Here is a 19,722-nt window from a genome sequence, read left to right as displayed (position 1 = left end):
ATCTCTGAGGGTCCCAGTGTACGATAAACCCCTCAGACAACATGAACCCCCCCATACAGAGCGGATCTTACCGGGCCTGTGGAAGTGCTGCGGGGATCGGGAGACGGTGGGGGTGTAGTTATGGCGGCTGTAGACGGGGGAGTTGATGGATCCTTGGCTGGTAGATCTCTGAATAATCCGTTCCCGTCCATCCTGATAGCCCTAGAAATGCCAGGGGACGAGAAGGTCACAGGGTAAATGCCCCCAGCTGTCGCGGACCCCTGAATGGCAGCCCCAGGTCAGGAGCATCGCACATCTGCAAGCAGCTACTTTATTCTATGTCCCATGACAACTCTTCCTGTCCCAGGCTGTGCCCTTGTCAGAATCAGCAGCCACAATGCACCACCTGGCCGCCTCCATCTGACAGTTCTGATGTGGACGGGGGGTCCCAAGGACAAGTCTGAAGAAGGCGATGAAGTGTAGTCATAGGGACATATGATTAGCAGGTACTAGTGAAAAGAGAGATCTTGGGCTCGCGGGTAAGAGAGCGACCAACCCTCCAACACATCCCTCCACAGGCGTCGTCACAATGTGTCAGTAAAACCTCCAATGTATCACTCACCTCGGCGGAAGGCGTCGGAGACAAAGTCCGGGGAGACTGTAACACAAAGGACATTGGGAGAACATCATCATCGGGGTCCGGAGGACGCAACAGACGATCAGAAGGAAAGGGTTAATCCACAGAGCAGAGATGTACGCGGTAGAGACACAGCGGGGGGCAGCACAGCACAGGTTAATAATGGCAGCTACAACCACACAAACTGTAATACACGACACGGGCATGAGATGGCGCTGCAGTCAGTCTCTGACCTGTGACCTCTGTGTTTGGGATGTGCTGACTTTCGTGTCTTTGTGTCAGTCCTGTTCTTGGTTCTCCTGTTATTTGGTGCTAAACAGTCCCAGGAATTAGAAGCGGCAGATTGTGGACCCCAGAGGACCCTCCGGCCTCACTGACCCACTATGTGAAGAGCTGCCCATTAATCCAGAAGGATACAGAGTGTAACGTGTGGGGGGCACAGGGATACAGGGTACGCCCTCCTCTGCCACCCTCCCTGCCACCTCCTGAGCGCGCGGTCAGGTGAGAAGACATCTCTAACGTCACTTCACTCAGGGGATTGTTCTGTTCTGCTGCTGACAGAGTTCTGTCCACAGAACCCAATGGGTCAAAGCGTGCATGGCATGTGGTCCGACGTCGGCGTGGTGATCAGAGGTCAGCACAGTAGTCTGACGTCGGTGCGGTGGTCAGAAGTCGGCAAGGTAGTCTGAGGTTGGTGCCGTGGACAGAGGTCGGCGCGGTGGTCAGAGGTCGGCGCGGTGGTCAGAGGTCGGCGCGGTGGTCGGCGCCGTGGTCAGAGGTCGGCGCCGTGGTCAGAGGTCGGCGCACTGGTCAGAGGTCGGCGCACTGGTCAGAGGTCGGCACGGTGGTCAGAGGTCGGCACCGTCGCAGAGATCAGTAGTGATGGACACATAGAGCTTTGTTCACACTTTGAAGTGGCGCCTACAATTTTCGAAACTCGCAAACTGCATTGTTTTTACTGCGATTTTGGAAAATTCTCTAGTTACAAAAAGGGCAAAGTGGCAGCCAGGTGTGAATAGAGCATGAAGGTGGCCGGCGTGACTGCGACTGAATCCGTGCAGCCATGTGCGGCATACAGAGGCGTGTTATACAGAGGGCAGACTGCACCACCAGGGATGGAGGAGACCGAAAGACACCCGGAGACAGTAAGAAAAGTCCCACCAAGAAGTGCCGAGGAAAGTATAGTCGGGGTGTCCCCGTATCCAGTGCTCGGCTCCTGACTTACTCGCTCATTCAGGACTGAGGAGCGGTCACTCCGGGGGCTCAGCGACTGCGGACAAGAGTCAGCAACGTCATTAATACCAGCACTCGAATGGATACATCTCATGATTACGGTCTGGTGGAACTACATGTCCCAGCACAGCCGGTATATTGCTAGAGCTCCAGACGTGTCCTCACCTCGCCCATGCTCTGCCGCTCGTCATACGTGGATGTATGGAAGGTCTCGTAGGTGATGAGGTCCGGCCGCTCGATGTCGTAGATGGCTTTCACTTTGGGGATGGCGGCGAGGTCCTTGTAATCCAGGATCTCATCGTCCACTTTAGCCTGCGGTCACAGAGAGAATAATGGCAGGAGGCACAAGAAGTGGGGAAAAAGGCTTCACTGGGGGGGTCAGAGAGATGGCAGGGGGACAATCAGTGAGCTCACGACATGTGACCCCATCCCCAAATCTGTGCAGGGGGTGCTGAAACCTATAGGGGTCACAAACCAACAAAATAATCCTTATCTGACTCGGAGGAGACCATGAAAGAAAATCTGTTTGGGGGTCAATCACCGCGTCGCAGATTTCCTTTAATAGACGGCCTTTGTTGTGTTTCACACCCGCACACTTGTGCGCTGCTGACACTGATTGGACGCTTGTTCCCGCGATCAGACGCAGCAGCGCACGGTCTCCATGTTCCGGATTCACCGCGTCTAATGACTGGCTGTGGGTGAGACCAGCGACTCCGCTGCAGATAAAGGACATGCTGCGGCTCGTAGTCCGCGGGGGAGTATACGCAGCGTCAGATAGCAGCACAGCGGGCACGGGATACAAATCCACCCACTGTGCGGCTAATGTAGAACGCAGCGCAGGTGAGCTGTGCCCACACCGCTGATATTCCGGATCATGGCCACGCAGCCTTATGATCTTAGAGTGCTCACAGCTGGGAAATTGTTCCAATTGTATCAGTCTAAAGAAAATAAAAACCCACTAAACACAGGTGAACGGATCGGACCTACTCACACAGATGGTGTGGGCCGGCGAGCCCGCGATACTGGATCCAGGGCGGGAATAGACGATCTCAGATGAAGACCTCGTGGGCTGAAACACAAAATCAAATATATCCATCATGATACTGGTTATGTTCACACATTGCATTTTTCCTGCAAGCGAAATTTGCTCGGACAGTAAAGACGCTGCTTCCACGCAGCCGGTTTTGCTGCATTTTATCAGGCAGATTTGCCTCTTGTGCTGATAAAGTTTAGTGCAAAAAAAAAAAAAGTGACGCAACGTACTTAGGTGTTTGCACCAAAAACGCAGCAAAACCTGATACCTGCGGTTTTTACTGCGTTTTTGCACTTACTCATTATTTCCTATGGGTGAAAAATCGCTGAAAGAAGTGACAGGCTGCAAATATCAAAAACGCAGCAGCTTCCCAAATCAGTCAAGAAACAAAAACCCAAAGTGTGTGCACGAGAGTCCTGAAATCTGACAGCGTCTGCTGGTACTGTACACGCAGCTCAACATCTACATTAAAAAAAACACAAAAAAACGCAAAATGTAAACATAACCTAAGAGAACAAAATGCCGACCTGTACCCGCATCCCCCCCATCTGCACAGGAGAGGTGACAGCTAAATACCCCTCAATATAAGTCACCAAAGTGATAAGACGCCCCGACCTGGGAAAGGACACAGGACAAGGAGCGCCCCATTAGGGGGTGGGGGGGAGGGGGAGTGTACACCAACAAGAGGGGTTCATTACAGGGGAGATGTAGTGTACACCAACAAGAGGGGCTCATTACAGGGGAGATGTAGTGTACACCAACAAGAGGGGCTCATTACAGGGGTACAGGGGGGGATGTAGTGTACACCAACAAGAGGGGATCATTACAGGGGGGATGTGGTGTACACCAACAAGAGGGGATCATTACAGGGGGGGATGTGGTGTACACCAACAAGAGGGGATCATTACAGGGGGGGATGTGGTGTACACCAACAAGAGGGGATCATTACAGGGGGGATGTAGTGTACACCAACAAGAGGGGCTCATTACAGGGGGGATGTAGTGTACACCAACAAGAGGGGCTCATTACAGGGGGGATGTAGTGTACACCAACAAGAAGGGCTCATTACAGGGAGGATGTAGTGTACACCAACAAGAGGGGCCCATTACAGGGGGGATGTGGTGTACACCAACAAGAAGGGCTCATTACAGGGGGATGTAGTGTACACCAACAAGAGGGGCTCATTACAGGGGGATGTAGTGTACACCAACAAGAGGGGGTCATTACAGGGGGATGTAGTGTACACCAACAAGAGGGGCTCATTACAGGGGGATGTAGTGTACACCAACAAGAGGGGCTCATTACAGGGGGATGTAGTGTACACCAACAAGAGGGGCCCATTATAGGGGGATGTAGTGTACACCAACAAGAAGGGCTCATTACAGGGGGATGTAATGTACACCAACAAGAGGGGCTCATTACAGGGGGATGTAGTGTACACCAACAAGAGGGGCCCATTACAGGGGAGGGTGTAGTGTACACCAACAAGAGGGGCTCATTACAGGGGGATGTAGTGTACACCAACAAGAGGGGCCCATTACAGGGGGATGTAGTGTACACCAACAAGAGGGGCTCATTACAGGGGAGGGTGTAGTGTACACCAACAAGAGGGGGTCATTACAGGGGGATGTAGTGTACACCAACAAGAGGGGCTCATTACAGGGGAGGGTGTAGTGTACACCAACAAGAGGGGCTCATTACAGGGGGATGTAGTGTACACCAACAAGAGGGGCCCATTACAGGGGGATGTAGTGTACACCAACAAGAGGCGGTGTAGTATACATCAACAACAAGGGCTCATTACAGGGGGGATGTAGTGTACACCAACAAGAGGGGCTCATTACAGGGGGGGATGTAGTGTACACCAACAAGAGGGGCTCATTACAGGAGGATGTAGTATACAAACACAAGAGGGGCTCATTACAGGGGGATGTAGTATACAAACACAAGAGGGGCTCATTACAGGGGGATGTAGTGTACACCAACAAGAGGGGCTCATTACAGGGGGATGTAGTGTACACCAACAAGAGGGGCCCATTACAGGGGGGATGTAGTGTACACCAACAATAGGGGCTCATTACAGGGGAGGGTGTAGTGTACACCAACAAGAGGGGCTCATTACAGGGGGATGTAGTGTACACCAACAAGAGGGGCTCATTACAGGAGGATGTAGTATACAAACACAAGAGGGGCTCATTACAGGGGGGATGTAGTATACAAACACAAGAGGGGCTCATTACAGGGGGATGTAGTGTACACCAACAAGAGGGGCTCATTACAGGGGGATGTAGTATATAAACACAAGAGGGTCTCATTACAGGGGGATGTAGTGTACACCAACAAGAGGGGCTCATTACAGGGGCATGTAGTGTACAGCAACAAGAGGGGCTCATTACAGGGGAGGGTGTAGTGTACACCAACAAGAGGGGCTCATTACAGGGGGATGTAGTGTACATCAACAAGAGGGGCTCATTACAGGGGGGGATGTAGTGTACACCAACAAGAGGGGCTCATTACAGGGGGGGATGTAGTGTACACCAAAAAGATAGGCCCATTACAGGGGGATGTAGTGTACCCCAACAAGAGGGGCTCATTACAGGGGGGATGTAGTGTACACCAACAAGAGGGGCTCATTACAGGAGGATGTAGTATACAAACACAAGAGGGGCTCATTACAGGGGGATGTAGTGTACACCAACAAGAGGGGCTCATTACAGGGGGATGTAAAATACAAACACAAGAGGGGCTCATTACAGGGGGATGTAGTGTACACCAAGAAGAGGGGTTCATTACAGGTGGGATGTAGTGTACACCAACAAGAGGGGCTCATTACAGGGGGATGTAGTATACAAACACACACAAGAGGGGCTCATTACAGGGGGATGTAGTGTACACCAACAAGAGGGGGTGTAGTATACACCAACAAGAAGGGCTCATTACAGGGGGGATGTAGTGTACAGCAACAAGAGGGGCTCATTAGAGGGGCATGTAGTGTACAGCAACAAGAGGGGCTCATTACAGGGGAGGGTGTAGTGTACACCAAGAAGAGGGGCTCATTACAGGGGGGATGTAGTGTACACCAACAAGAGGGGCTCATTACAGGGGGATGTAGTATACAAACACAAGAGGGGCTCATTACAGGGGGATGTAGTGTACACCAACAAGAGGCGGTGTAGTATACACCAACAACAAGGGCTCATTACAGGGGGGATGTAGTGTACAGCAACAAGAGGGGCTCATTAGAGTGGCATGTAGTGTACAGCAACAAGAGGGGCTCATTACAGGGGAGGGTGTAGTGTACACCAACAAGAGGGGATCATTACCGGGGGGAGATGTAGTGTACACCAACAAGAGGGGCTCATTACAGGGGGATGTAGTGTACACCAACAAGAGGGGCCCATTACAGGGGGATGTAGTGTACACTAACAAGAGGGGCCCATTAGAGGGGGATGTAGTGTACCCCTACAAGAGGGGCTATTACAGGGGGGGATGTAGTGTACACCAACAAGAGGGGCTCGTTACAGGGGGGATGTAGTGTACATCAACAAGAGGGGATCATTACAGGGGGGAATGTAGTGTACACCAACAAAAGGGGCTCATTACAGAGGGATGTAGTGTACACCAAGAAGAGGGGCTCATTACAGGGGGGATGTAGTGTACACCAACAAGAGGAGCTCATTACAGGGGGATGTAGTATACAAACACAAGAGGGGCTCATTACAGGGGGATGTAGTGTACACCAACAAGAGGGGCTCATTAGAGGGGCATGTAGTGTACACCAACAAGAGGGGCTCGTTACAGGGGGGAGATGTAGTGTACACCAACAAGAGGGGCTCATAACAGGGGGATGTAGTGTACACTAACAATAGGGGCCATTACAGGGGGATGTAGTGTACCCCTACAAGAGGGGCTCAATACAGGGGGGATGTAGTGTACACCAACAAGAGGGGCTCATTACAGAGGGATGTAGTGTACACTAACAAGAGGGGCTCATTACAGGGGGGGGGTGCAGTGTACGCCAACAAGAGGGGCCCATTACAGAGGAGGATGTAGTGTACACCAACAAGAGGGGCCCATTACAGGGGGATGTAGTGTACACCAACAAGAGGGGCTCTTTACAGGGGGATGTAGTGTACACCAACAAGAGGGGCCCATTACAGGGGGATGTAGTGTACACCAACAAGAAGGGCTCATTACAGGGGGATGTAATGTACACCAACAAGAGGGGCTCATTACAGGGGGATGTAGTGTACACCAACAAGAGGGGCCCATTACAGGGGGATGTAGTGTACACCAACAAGAGGCGGTGTAGTATACATCAACAACAAGGGCTCATTACAGGGGGGATGTAGTGTACACCAACAAGAGGGGCTCATTACAGGGGGGGGATGTAGTGTACACCAACAAGAGGGGCTCATTACAGGAGGATGTAGTATACAAACACAAGAGGGGCTCATTACAGGGGGATGTAGTATACAAACACAAGAGGGGCTCATTACAGGGGGATGTAGTGTACACCAACAAGAGGGGCTCATTACAGGGGGATGTAGTGTACACCAACAAGAGGGGCCCATTACAGGGGGGATGTAGTGTACACCAACAATAGGGGCTCATTACAGGGGAGGGTGTAGTGTACACCAACAAGAGGGGCTCATTACAGGGGGATGTAGTGTACACCAACAAGAGGGGCTCATTACAGGAGGATGTAGTATACAAACACAAGAGGGGATCATTACAGGGGGGATGTAGTATACAAACACAAGAGGGGCTCATTACAGGGGGATGTAGTGTACACCAACAAGAGGGGCTCATTACAGGGGGATGTAGTATACAAACACAAGAGGGTCTCATTACAGGGGGATGTAGTGTACACCAACAAGAGGGGCTCATTACAGGGGCATGTAGTGTACAGCAACAAGAGGGGCTCATTACAGGGGGGGATGTAGTGTACACCAACAAGAGGGGCTCATTACAGGGGGGGATGTAGTGTACACCAAAAAGATAGGCCCATTACAGGGGGATGTAGTGTACCCCAACAAGAGGGGCTCATTACAGGGGGGATGTAGTGTACACCAACAAGAGGGGCTCATTACAGGAGGATGTAGTATACAAACACAAGAGGGGCTCATTACAGGGGGATGTAGTGTACACCAACAAGAGGGGCTCATTACAGGGGGATGTAAAATACAAACACAAGAGGGGCTCATTACAGGGGGATGTAGTGTACACCAAGAAGAGGGGTTCATTACAGGTGGGATGTAGTGTACACCAACAAGAGGGGCTCATTACAGGGGGATGTAGTATACAAACATACACAAGAGGGGCTCATTACAGGGGGATGTAGTGTACACCAACAAGAGGGGGTGTAGTATACACCAACAAGAAGGGCTCATTACAGGGGGGATGTAGTGTACAGCAACAAGAGGGGCTCATTAGAGGGGCATGTAGTGTACAGCAACAAGAGGGGCTCATTACAGGGGAGGGTGTAGTGTACACCAAGAAGAGGGGCTCATTACAGGGGGGATGTAGTGTACACCAACAAGAGGGGCTCATTACAGGGGGATGTAGTATACAAACACAAGAGGGGCTCATTACAGGGGGATGTAGTGTACACCAACAAGAGGGGCTCATTACAGGAGGATGTAGTATACAAACACAAGAGGGGATCATTACAGGGGGGATGTAGTATACAAACACAAGAGGGGCTCATTACAGGGGGATGTAGTGTACACCAACAAGAGGGGCTCATTACAGGGGGATGTAGTATACAAACACAAGAGGGTCTCATTACAGGGGGATGTAGTGTACACCAACAAGAGGGGCTCATTACAGGGGCATGTAGTGTACAGCAACAAGAGGGGCTCATTACAGGGGGGGATGTAGTGTACACCAACAAGAGGGGCTCATTACAGGGGGGGATGTAGTGTACACCAAAAAGATAGGCCCATTACAGGGGGATGTAGTGTACCCCAACAAGAGGGGCTCATTACAGGGGGGATGTAGTGTACACCAACAAGAGGGGCTCATTACAGGAGGATGTAGTATACAAACACAAGAGGGGCTCATTACAGGGGGATGTAGTGTACACCAACAAGAGGGGCTCATTACAGGGGGATGTAAAATACAAACACAAGAGGGGCTCATTACAGGGGGATGTAGTGTACACCAAGAAGAGGGGTTCATTACAGGTGGGATGTAGTGTACACCAACAAGAGGGGCTCATTACAGGGGGATGTAGTATACAAACATACACAAGAGGGGCTCATTACAGGGGGATGTAGTGTACACCAACAAGAGGGGGTGTAGTATACACCAACAAGAAGGGCTCATTACAGGGGGGATGTAGTGTACAGCAACAAGAGGGGCTCATTAGAGGGGCATGTAGTGTACAGCAACAAGAGGGGCTCATTACAGGGGAGGGTGTAGTGTACACCAAGAAGAGGGGCTCATTACAGGGGGGATGTAGTGTACACCAACAAGAGGGGCTCATTACAGGGGGATGTAGTATACAAACACAAGAGGGGCTCATTACAGGGGGATGTAGTGTACACCAACAAGAGGCGGTGTAGTATACACCAACAACAAGGGCTCATTACAGGGGGGATGTAGTGTACAGCAACAAGAGGGGCTCATTAGAGTGGCATGTAGTGTACAGCAACAAGAGGGGCTCATTACAGGGGAGGGTGTAGTGTACACCAACAAGAGGGGATCATTACCGGGGGGAGATGTAGTGTACACCAACAAGAGGGGCTCATTACAGGGGGATGTAGTGTACACCAACAAGAGGGGCCCATTACAGGGGGATGTAGTGTACACTAACAAGAGGGGCCCATTAGAGGGGGATGTAGTGTACCCCTACAAGAGGGGCTCATTACAGGGGGGGATGTAGTGTACACCAACAAGAGGGGCTCGTTACAGGGGGGATGTAGTGTACATCAACAAGAGGGGATCATTACAGGGGGGAATGTAGTGTACACCAACAAAAGGGGCTCATTACAGAGGGATGTAGTGTACACCAAGAAGAGGGGCTCATTACAGGGGGGATGTAGTGTACACCAACAAGAGGAGCTCATTACAGGGGGATGTAGTATACAAACACAAGAGGGGCTCATTACAGGGGGATGTAGTGTACACCAACAAGAGGGGCTCATTAGAGGGGCATGTAGTGTACACCAACAAGAGGGGCTCGTTACAGGGGGGAGATGTAGTGTACACCAACAAGAGGGGCTCATAACAGGGGGATGTAGTGTACACTAACAATAGGGGCCATTACAGGGGGATGTAGTGTACCCCTACAAGAGGGGCTCAATACAGGGGGGATGTAGTGTACACCAACAAGAGGGGCTCATTACAGGGGGATGTAGTGTACACTAACAAGAGGGGCTCATTACAGGGGGGGGGGTGCAGTGTACGCCAACAAGAGGGGCCCATTACAGAGGAGGATGTAGTGTACACCAACAAGAGGGGCTCATTACAGGGGGATGTAGTGTACACCATCAAGAGGGGCTCATTACACAGGGATGTAGTGTACACCAACAAGAGGGGCTCATTACAGGGGGGTGCAGTGTACGCCAACAAGAGGGGCTCATTACGGGGGGGGATGTAGTGTACACCAACAAGAGGGGCTCATTACAGGGGGGATGTAGTGTACCCCAACAAGAGGGGCTCATTACAGGGAGGATGTAGAGTACACCAACAAGAGGGGCTCATTACAGGGGGATGTAGTATACAAACACAAGAGGGGCTCATTACAGGGGGATGTAGTGTAAACCAACAAGAGGGGCTCATTACAGGGGCATGTAGTGTACAGCAACAAGAGGGGCTCATTACAGGGGAGGGTGTAGTGTACACTAACAAGAGGGGCTCATTACAGGGGGGATGTAGTGTACACCAACAAGAGGGGCTCATTACAGGGGGGATGTAGTGTACACCAACAAGAGGGGCCCATTACAGGGGGATGTAGTGTACACCAACAAGAGGGGCCCATTACAGGGGGATGTAGTGTACACCAACAAGAGGGGCTCATTACAGGGGGATGTAGTGTACACCAACAAGAGGGGCTCATTACAGGGGGATGTAGTGTACACCAACAAGAGGGGCTCATTATAGGGGGATGTAGTGTACAACAAGAGGGGCTCATTACATGGAGATGTAGTGTACACCAACAAGAGGGGCTCATTACATGGGGGATGTAGTGTACACCAAGAAGAGGGGCTCATTACAGGGGGATGTAGTGTACACCAACAAGAGGGGCTCATTACAGGGGGATGTAGTGTACACCAACAAGAGGGGCTCATTACAGGGGGATGTAGTGTACACCAACAAGAGGGGCCCATTACAGGGGGATGTAGTGTACACCAACAAGAGGGGCTCATTACAGGGGGGATGTAGTGTACACCAACAAGAGGGGCTCATTACAGGGGGATGTAGTGTACACCAACAAGAGGGGGTCATTACAGGGGGATGTAGTGTACACCAACGAGAGGCTCATTACAGGGGGATGTAGTGTACACCAACAAGAGGGGGTCATTACAGGGGGATGTAGTGGACACCAACGAGAGGGGCTCATTAGAGGGGGGATGTAGTTTACACCAACAAGAGGGGCTCATTACAGGGGGGATGTAGTGTACCCCAACAAGAGGGGCTCATTACAGGGGGGATGTAGTGTACACCAACAAGAGGGGCTCATTACAGGGGGATGTAGTATACAAACACAAGAGGGGCTCATTACAGGGGGATGTAGTATACAAACACAAGAGGGGCTCATTACAGTGGGATGTAGTGTACAGCAACAAGAGGGGCTCATTACAGGAGGATGTAGTGTACACCAACAAGAGGGGCTCATTACAGGGGAGGGTGTAGTGTACACCAACAAGAGGGGCTCATTACAGGGGGATGTAGTGTACACCAAGAGGGGCTCATTACAGGAGGATGTAGTATACAAACACAAGAGGGGCTCATTACAGGGGGATGTAGTGTACACCAACAAGAGGGGCTCATTACAGGGGCATGTAGTGTACACCAACAAGAGGGGCTCATTACAGGGGGGGATGTGGTGTACACCAACAAGAGGGGCTCATTACAGGGGGGGGTGTAGTATACACCAACAAGAGGGGCTCATTACAGGGGGATGTAGTGTACACCAACAAGAGGGGCTCATTACAGGGGGGGATGTGGTGTACACCAAGAGGGGCTCATTACAGGAGGATGTAGTATACAAACACAAGAGGGGCTCATTACAGGGGGATGTAGTGTACACCAACAAGAGGGGCTCATTACAGGGGCATATAGTGTACACCAACAAGAGGGGCTCATTACAGGGGGGGATGTGGTGTACACCAACAAGAGGGGCTCATTACAGGGGGGGTGTAGTATACACCAACAAGAGGGGCTCATTACAGGGGGATGTAGTGTACACCAACAAGAGTGGCTCATTACAGGGGGGGATGTGGTGTACACCAACAAGAGGGGCTCATTACAGGGGGATGTAGTGTACTCCATCAACAGAGAGGAGGTGCTGGGCAGTGTAATAGGTCATAATGTGGCTGCACCTGGAGAACGGTCTTTGAGATTTCAGCTCTGGGGCCTCTCTGCTCTAGATCTGACCCTGACATACAGTGGTGAACAAACGTATTAAGTCAGCCACCCATTGTGCAAGTTCTCATGCTTAAAAAGATGAGAGAGGCCTGTAATTGACATCATAGGTAGACCACAACTATGAGAGACAAAATGAGAACACAAATCCAGAGAATCACCTTGTCTGATTTGGTAAGATTTATTTTTCAAATTATGGTGGAAAATAAGTATTTGGTCATTAACAAAAGTTCATCTCATTATTTTGTTCTACATCCATTTTTGGCAATGACATAGGTCAAACGTTTTCTGTAAGTCTTCACAAGGTTGGCACACACTGTTGGTGGTATGTTGGCCCCTTTCTCCATGCAGATCTCCACTAGAGCAGTGATGTTTTGGGCCTGTCGCTGGGCAACATAGACTTTCAAATCCCTCCAAAGGTTTTCTATGGGGTTGAGATGTGGAGACTGGCTAGGCCAATCCAGGACCTTCATATGCTTCTTACGAAGCCACTCCTTCATTGCCCTGGAGGTGTGCTTGGGGTCCCATCCACGTTTCATCTTCAATGCCCTTGCTGATGGAAGAAAATCTCACGATACATGGCTTCATTCATTCTTTCATGTGCACGGATCAATCGTCCTGGTCCCTTTTCAGAGAAACAGCCCCAAAGCATGAAGTTAACACTCCCATGCTTCACAGTAGGTATGGTGTTCTTTGGATGCAACTCATCATTCTGTCTCCTCTAAACACGACGAGTTTTGTTTCATCAGACCATATGACATTCTCCCAATACTCTTCTGGATAATCCAAATGCTCTCTAGTGAACTTCAGATGGGCCTGGACATGTACTGGCTTAAGCAGGGGGACACGTCTGGCACTGCAGGATCTGACTCCCTGGCGGCATAGTGTGCTACTGATGGTAGCCTTTCTTACGGTGGTCCCATTTCAATGCAGGTCATTCACTAGGTCCCCCCATATGGTTCTGGGATTTTTGCTTACCGTTCTTGTGATCATTTTGACCCCACGGGGTGAGATCTTGCGTGGAGCCCCAGATCGAGGGAGATTATCAGTGGTCTTCTATGTCTTCCATTTTCTTATTATAGCTCCCACAGATGATTTCATCACACCAAGCTGCTTGCCTATTGCAGATTCAGTCTTCCCAGCCTGGTGCAGGGCTGCAATTTTGTTTCTGGTGTCCTTCGACAGCTCTTTGGTCTTCACCATAGTGGAGTTTGGAGTGTGACGGTTTGAGGTTGTGGACAAGTGTATTTTATTCTGATAAGTTAAAAATCTTGCCAAATCAGACAAGGTGATTTTCTGGATTTGTTTTCTGATTTTGCCTCTCATAGTTGTGGTCTTCCTATGGTGTCAATTACAGGCCTCTTTCATCTTTGTAAGAACTTGCACAATTGGTGGCTGACTAAATATTTTTTTCCCCGCTGTATATGTGATGAGGGGGAACAGTCGTTCCCTCCAAGTATTTGTGCACTCTGTTCCTGATCACAGCACAGGGTGCGACTGATCTCAAGGTTCATCTCCAGGCTGAGGTCATACATTTTGGGGAGAGTACACACGCACGCCCTGCACATTCGTACTTATTGTTTAAGCCAAAAGAAATATGAGAAGATAGTTATATGAGAAGTGATGTAAGAAAAGACGTAAAATACCTGGGAAGCAACCCAGCTACACAGGGAACCGCTGGGACCACATTCACCCTATTATATCACAGCATTTCCATCATTGATCACCAAAGCTGAAATCTCCCAGCATCCCCTGCTTCTATAGTGTTTACACAGACGGAGCTCTGGAGATGGGCATTAGGGTTTGGTCACATATAAAATCGCTCAGATTCTCAGCCAGAAAAGTTGGTGAGTGCAATACGTATAACATTCGAACACAATGCGTTTTTAACATCAGCTTTTATATAACGTCATTGTCTTTGTCATTTACAACTAGTTTACAAACCAAAAAAGCAATTTTATATACAGAGATAGATACTATATAGAGAATAGATAATATAATAGATGATAGATAGTAGATAGATAACATATAAATAGATGATGGATAGAAACACAATAAATAGGATAAAAGTCCTGTAGACATTTACTATCACAAGCCCCCTATAAATAATAAAATAGCCTTTCATGTGGCACTAAAGGTTGTTCAGCCTTATTTAACCTATTAAATAAATAAAAAAAAAATGTGGGGTCCCCCCTATTTTTTGATAACCAGTCAAAAGAAAGCAGAAAGATGAGAGCTATTGTTATTATGCTGGGAAGGGGCCAATATCCATGGACCTTCCCAGCCTATTAATATCAACCTCTAGCTTCTCCTTTATTGGTTATTAAAAATGGGCAACCCAAAGAAAAATAATTATCTCCCCCCTATTTTTAATAACCAGCAAAGGAAACAGCTGCAGGCAGATATTAATAAGCAGAGAAGGTCCCTGGTTACTGGCCCCTTCTTAGCCTAATAACACCAAACCTCTGCCGCCCCAGAAATGGTGCATCCATTAGATGCATCATTTCTGGCGCTTAGCCTAGGCTCTCACAGATTGCCCTGGTGTGGGCAATGTTAGTTGTGTAATGTCCACTGACATCAAGCCCTGGGGTTAGTTATGGAGAGATGTCTATCAGACACCCCCATTACTAACCCAGTAGTCAAAAGAAATAAACGCACACACAGAAAAGGCCTTTAAGGCCGGGGTCACACTAACCTGCGCAAAATACGGTCAGTATTTTACATGCGTAATACGGATGACAGACCCCTAAACAGTGCTCCGTATGTCATCCGTAATCAAGGTGTGGTCGCGTATTTTGCGCATGTAAGCATCCGTATGTAATCCGTATGGCATCCGTATGGCGAGATTTTCTCGCAGGCTTGCAAAATGGACATATAATGGAGCCCTATGACAGTTTTAATAAAGAAATGAAAGAATAGACATAGACACATAGAATGCATATATATATATATATATATATATATATATATATATATATATGCATTCTATGTGTATATATCTATTCTTTCATTTCTTTATTAAACCTGTCAGTGTGAGTTTACTGTATAGCGCACTGAATTGCCGGCTTTGCTAAAAGACACCTGGTGCGTATTTCTCGCAAATCACATGTGTGCTCCGTGTGTAATCCGTATTTTTTGCTCACCCATAGACTTGCATTGGCATACTACGGGCGTAGTACGCTGACAATCGCAGCATGCTGTGATTGGCACGGAGCGTAGGATACTGAGGAGAAATATACGGCTGGTGCGAGGGACCCCATAGAGAATCATTGGTCCGTGTCTAATGCGTGCTTTTTGCGCCTCTCACTCTCCCGTATTCCTCGCCAGTGTGACTCCGGCCTAATTGTAAAAATCACTCTCCGATAATTATCCTCTTTTACCCATTTATTACCAAAAAAAAAAAAATCCACAGGATTTGCCACAATCCATAATATAGGGGTTTCATGACAATCCCCGTCTTTTGTTCAGTGGATGGAGTCCCCGTCAGAGAACGCAGCTCAATAGAGTGGAGCTGCAGCCACTAGGCTCTTGCTGCGCAGTGTGAGAACTTGGCTGCTGTGACGAGCAGTGACGTCAGTAAGGTTACCGCAGGTCACAGGAGCTGAACTGAAGTAACCTTACTGAGGTCCCCGCTCGTCACAGCAGCAGAGTTACTGCACAGCGTAGAAGAAGATGGGGATCATCGTGGGCCAGCCATATTGTGGGTTATGGCGAACCCCTGATGATTTTTTATTTTTAATAAATGGGTAAAAGTGGGTAATTGTCGGGGAGAGCTTTTTACAATTACAGGACTTTTCTGTGTGTGTTTGTGTCTATTTATTTTAACTACAGGGTTAGTTAAGGGGTGTGCCTGTGTAATGACCGGAGGTCCGAATAAGATCCAGTGGGTCACAAACCAAGACTGAGGCAGAAATCTCAAAAGAGTCTTTACTCAAACAGCAGATAAAGTAGAACTTAGTACATGGAAGAAACAGATTGAAAACCCTTATACCGTACATTCACTCAGCCGGAGCTGAAATCACTATGCCAGTCCAAGGTTCCCTGAAGAGAGTATTACACAGGGATTTGAAATAAATTTACCCATCAGAAAGGTCAATTCAGGTACTCAGAGAACAGGTGTAGACCGAATGTAGTGATATCAAGGGACACGCTGGAATGGCGCACTGAGTATAATCTACACAAATCTACAGTAACAATACATATAATACAAAAGGTCCTTAAGCGCTTCACCTAGGGATACCCGGGTACCTATGACTGTGGTACCGTTAACCTGAGGTGAGTCTCCTCTCAGGCATATAGATTGCATAGGTTGCAGCCAGTTGCAACACCACAAGGTTCCTCATCTTGTCGGCCGGTGCCAAGCCCAAATACCAGGGACTTATAGTTCTGTAGCCTCAAGATGCCGTCTCTGCTCCTGTAGTCCTCACAATTCTCCTAGAAGCAATCCACCTGTTTCTGTATAAAATGTCTGTCCAATATTGCTTCTCAGCTCATCACAACAGGGATTCCACAGAGCTCCACAGTCACACAGCTCTCAGGAACGCTCAGTCTTTGTTCCACAGCAAGGTCTCAGGCTCCCAAAATGAAGGGTTGCAGTACACAGTCTCTTACAGCATTCAATCTCTTTGCTTCTCACAAGCTGCTCCACACACACAGTGTGTCTCAGGGCACTCTCTCTCCTCTTCAGGAAGCTTCCCTTACAGCTCTAGACAGCTGACACTGGGCCCCACCCCCAGCACACACAGACTCCAGGGCACTCACAGCATCTGCTCTTATCTGCAGCAGGCAAACACCACAGGGTCCTAGAGCTCTCCTTGTGTAACCACAGTTCACCCTCTTACATGCCACCTCACTAGAGGTTGGCGTCCCCGACATACCTCTCCACTTTTCATTGGGGCAGTATTCCTGCCGTAGATCGGGTAGTTCTCCTGAGGCCTACTCCAACAGGCGCAGCCCCAGAGGGAGCGGAGGCCTCTTCCGTGGAGTTGCCAGAGGGCGCCAGTGAGGTTTCCTCCTCCTGCGGCACGGCGTCCTGTGACACAGTGTCAGGACCAAGCAGCTGACCTGATGCTCTCTCCTCAGCAGGAGCCACCATATTCTCAACACTCTCGTCACACAGGGACAGATTGGTCAAAGTGGGCAAGTAAGCTGGTGCGGAAGAAGGCACACCATTAAAATCAAGATCATTAAGAGTACCCATCCCTCTGTCTCCATGAGAATGGGAGCTGAATCTTCAAACCAGCACCGTTGTAGCATGTTACGGTATAAATTATGGGATGGCCCCCCTGTCCCCACCGGCTCGACCTCGTACACTGGAATTTCGGATTCACCTGGTTTTTCATCAGATACAGAGTCGCCTCCCATTGGTCACTCAGCTTTTCTGACAGTCGTTTTGCCCTCACCAACACTCTATCTCCTGGAGAAAACAGCTCTGTTTGCACGGGTCGTGTGTCCCTATGGGCCACCTGTCGAAGACGATCACCCACCACCAGATGCACTGCCCTCAACCGCCGCCGGTGTTCTCGTACCCATTCGGATGCAATCCGAGGGGGATTGGAGGAAGGATCCAGCATGTTCAAATCCTCAATGTCCCAGCCGGGTCTCCCAAACATCATCATGTGTGGTGAATAGCAAGTAGTGCTGTGTACTCTATTATTTTAGGCCCACATCAATTTGGGGAGATACTCAGGCCAGCGTACCTGCTGTTGACCCTGTTGTGAATTCTCTTTCTGGCCTCCCTCTGGTTATTACTGAAGGTAGTGGAGCTGGTCAGATTGACAGAGGGGTTGTGAGTTCTCTTTCTGGGCTCCCTCTGGTGGTTACTGGAGGTAATGGAGCTAATCTGATTGACAGAGGCTTGCCACCTGATAATGAGGATGACGATTGGAGATCTGGGGTTTAAGATTGGGATTTAAGACAGCAAACTCCCTCTATCCCTGCTTAGTGATTTTCTTCCTGTGCCTTCTGAGGTCTGATGTCTCCTGCTCTGTCCCTGCATGGTTCAACTAAGTGGTTCATTTGCTATTCTGTTTGCATTTGATCTGGTTTTGTCTATCTCTGCTTTGTGCGGGTCAGCCAGCTCCAGCTGGGGCCGTGCTGAATCATCGCCCATATGTTACTGCTTGTGCCACTTTGTTTTGTCCCGTTATATTGGCCTCTTTTTGCTCTGCTTTCAGAATATACCAGAGTGCTGATATAGTGGGCGAAGTCGTGCGACTTCAGTGTTTTTTGTGCATCAGACGTGTTGGACTTTTTGCAGGGTTTTTTCGTGATTGCAGACAGTGTCTTTCCTTCCCTTTCCTGTCCTGTCTAGTCAGTGTGGGCCCCATCATTTGCTCAGTCTATTTTCCTGCCTGCGTTTGTGTTTTCATCTTGTCTCATAGACACTATATGTTTGGGGGCTGTCTATTCCTTTGGGGTCTGCTCCGGGGCAGTTTAGATTTCCCCTTTCTTGCTTTAGTTCTCCGGCTGTGTCGAGGCGTCTAGGATCATCGTAGGTACGCTCCACTGCTTCTGCTAGTTGTGTGGATAGGATCAGGGGTCTGCAGTCCGCTTAGTTACCAATCTCTCTGGTTTTCTGTGGCTTAGCCTTGGGCCTGCTATCCTCCTCGGTGACCCATTCATAACGTGACCCTCTAATATCCTCAACATTTGCAACAGGGTCCGATTAAAACGCTCACATGCCCTGTTACCCTGCGGGTGATAAAGTGGTGTTCTCAACTGTTCGATACCATACAGCTGGTGCAGCTCCCTCATCAGAGTCCCCTGGAAGCATGCCCCTTGATCAGAGTGTATTCTCTGCGGACACCCGAACACTTGGAAAAAATGTCGACACACGGCCTTAGCCGCCGACTTTGCAGTCTGGTCTCTTTTCGGCACAGCTACAGCATATTTGGTAAAGTGGCCAATATTAAAGTAGGGACTTAAAGCAGTAATTATGTGGGCAGGTGAACATCCGGACTTCCTGTCAATCAGCCAATTGAAGAGACTCTCACCAGTAATGGCTGATAACAGGGAGTAATTGATTACATTTGTCTTTGCAACGTCCAAGACAGTTCACATTCCAGCCTGTAGGTGGCAGTAATTTATAACAAAATTACAATGTTCCCTGACCCTAATCCAAAGCAGGGGTCGGTCCACTGCGCCTTGAGCACCCAAGGCGACCAGTTGATCACTGCCGACTCCTCCGGATCTTTCCCTTTTGGTAATGAGATTTGCCAATTGTGAGTTAGATGTCACTCGTGAA

General features: G+C 49.3%; 1 protein-coding gene across 19 annotated transcripts in view; it reads right to left on the bottom strand.

Annotated features, from left to right (window-relative positions):
- The window catches only part of ABLIM1 (actin binding LIM protein 1), a 320,476-nt gene that overhangs the window by 53,737 nt on the left and 247,017 nt on the right, over positions 1-19,722 (bottom strand). For 11 of the 19 annotated variants that reach the window (XM_073556604.1, XM_073556597.1, XM_073556595.1 and 8 more), the window contains 4 exons: positions 2,841-2,918; positions 2,015-2,161; positions 602-637; positions 72-201 (listed from right to left, as the gene is read on the bottom strand). In XM_073556604.1, the coding sequence (XP_073412705.1) occupies positions 72-201; positions 602-637; positions 2,015-2,161; positions 2,841-2,918 (391 nt within the window). Of the gene's footprint in view, positions 1-71; positions 202-601; positions 638-1,841; positions 1,887-2,014; positions 2,162-2,840; positions 2,919-19,722 lie in introns of all 19 variants that reach the window. The other 8 variants (XM_073556596.1, XM_073556601.1, XM_073556594.1 and 5 more) reach the window with 1 other exon arrangement.

Source organism: Dendrobates tinctorius, unplaced genomic scaffold (genome assembly GCF_039654945.1).
Source record: "Dendrobates tinctorius isolate UK_male_01 unplaced genomic scaffold, ASM3965494v1 ptg000236l, whole genome shotgun sequence".
Lineage (NCBI taxonomy): Eukaryota > Metazoa > Chordata > Amphibia > Anura > Dendrobatidae > Dendrobates > Dendrobates tinctorius.
Note: the sequence above shows the minus strand (reverse complement) of the source record. Positions and strands in the feature narration are given on the sequence as shown.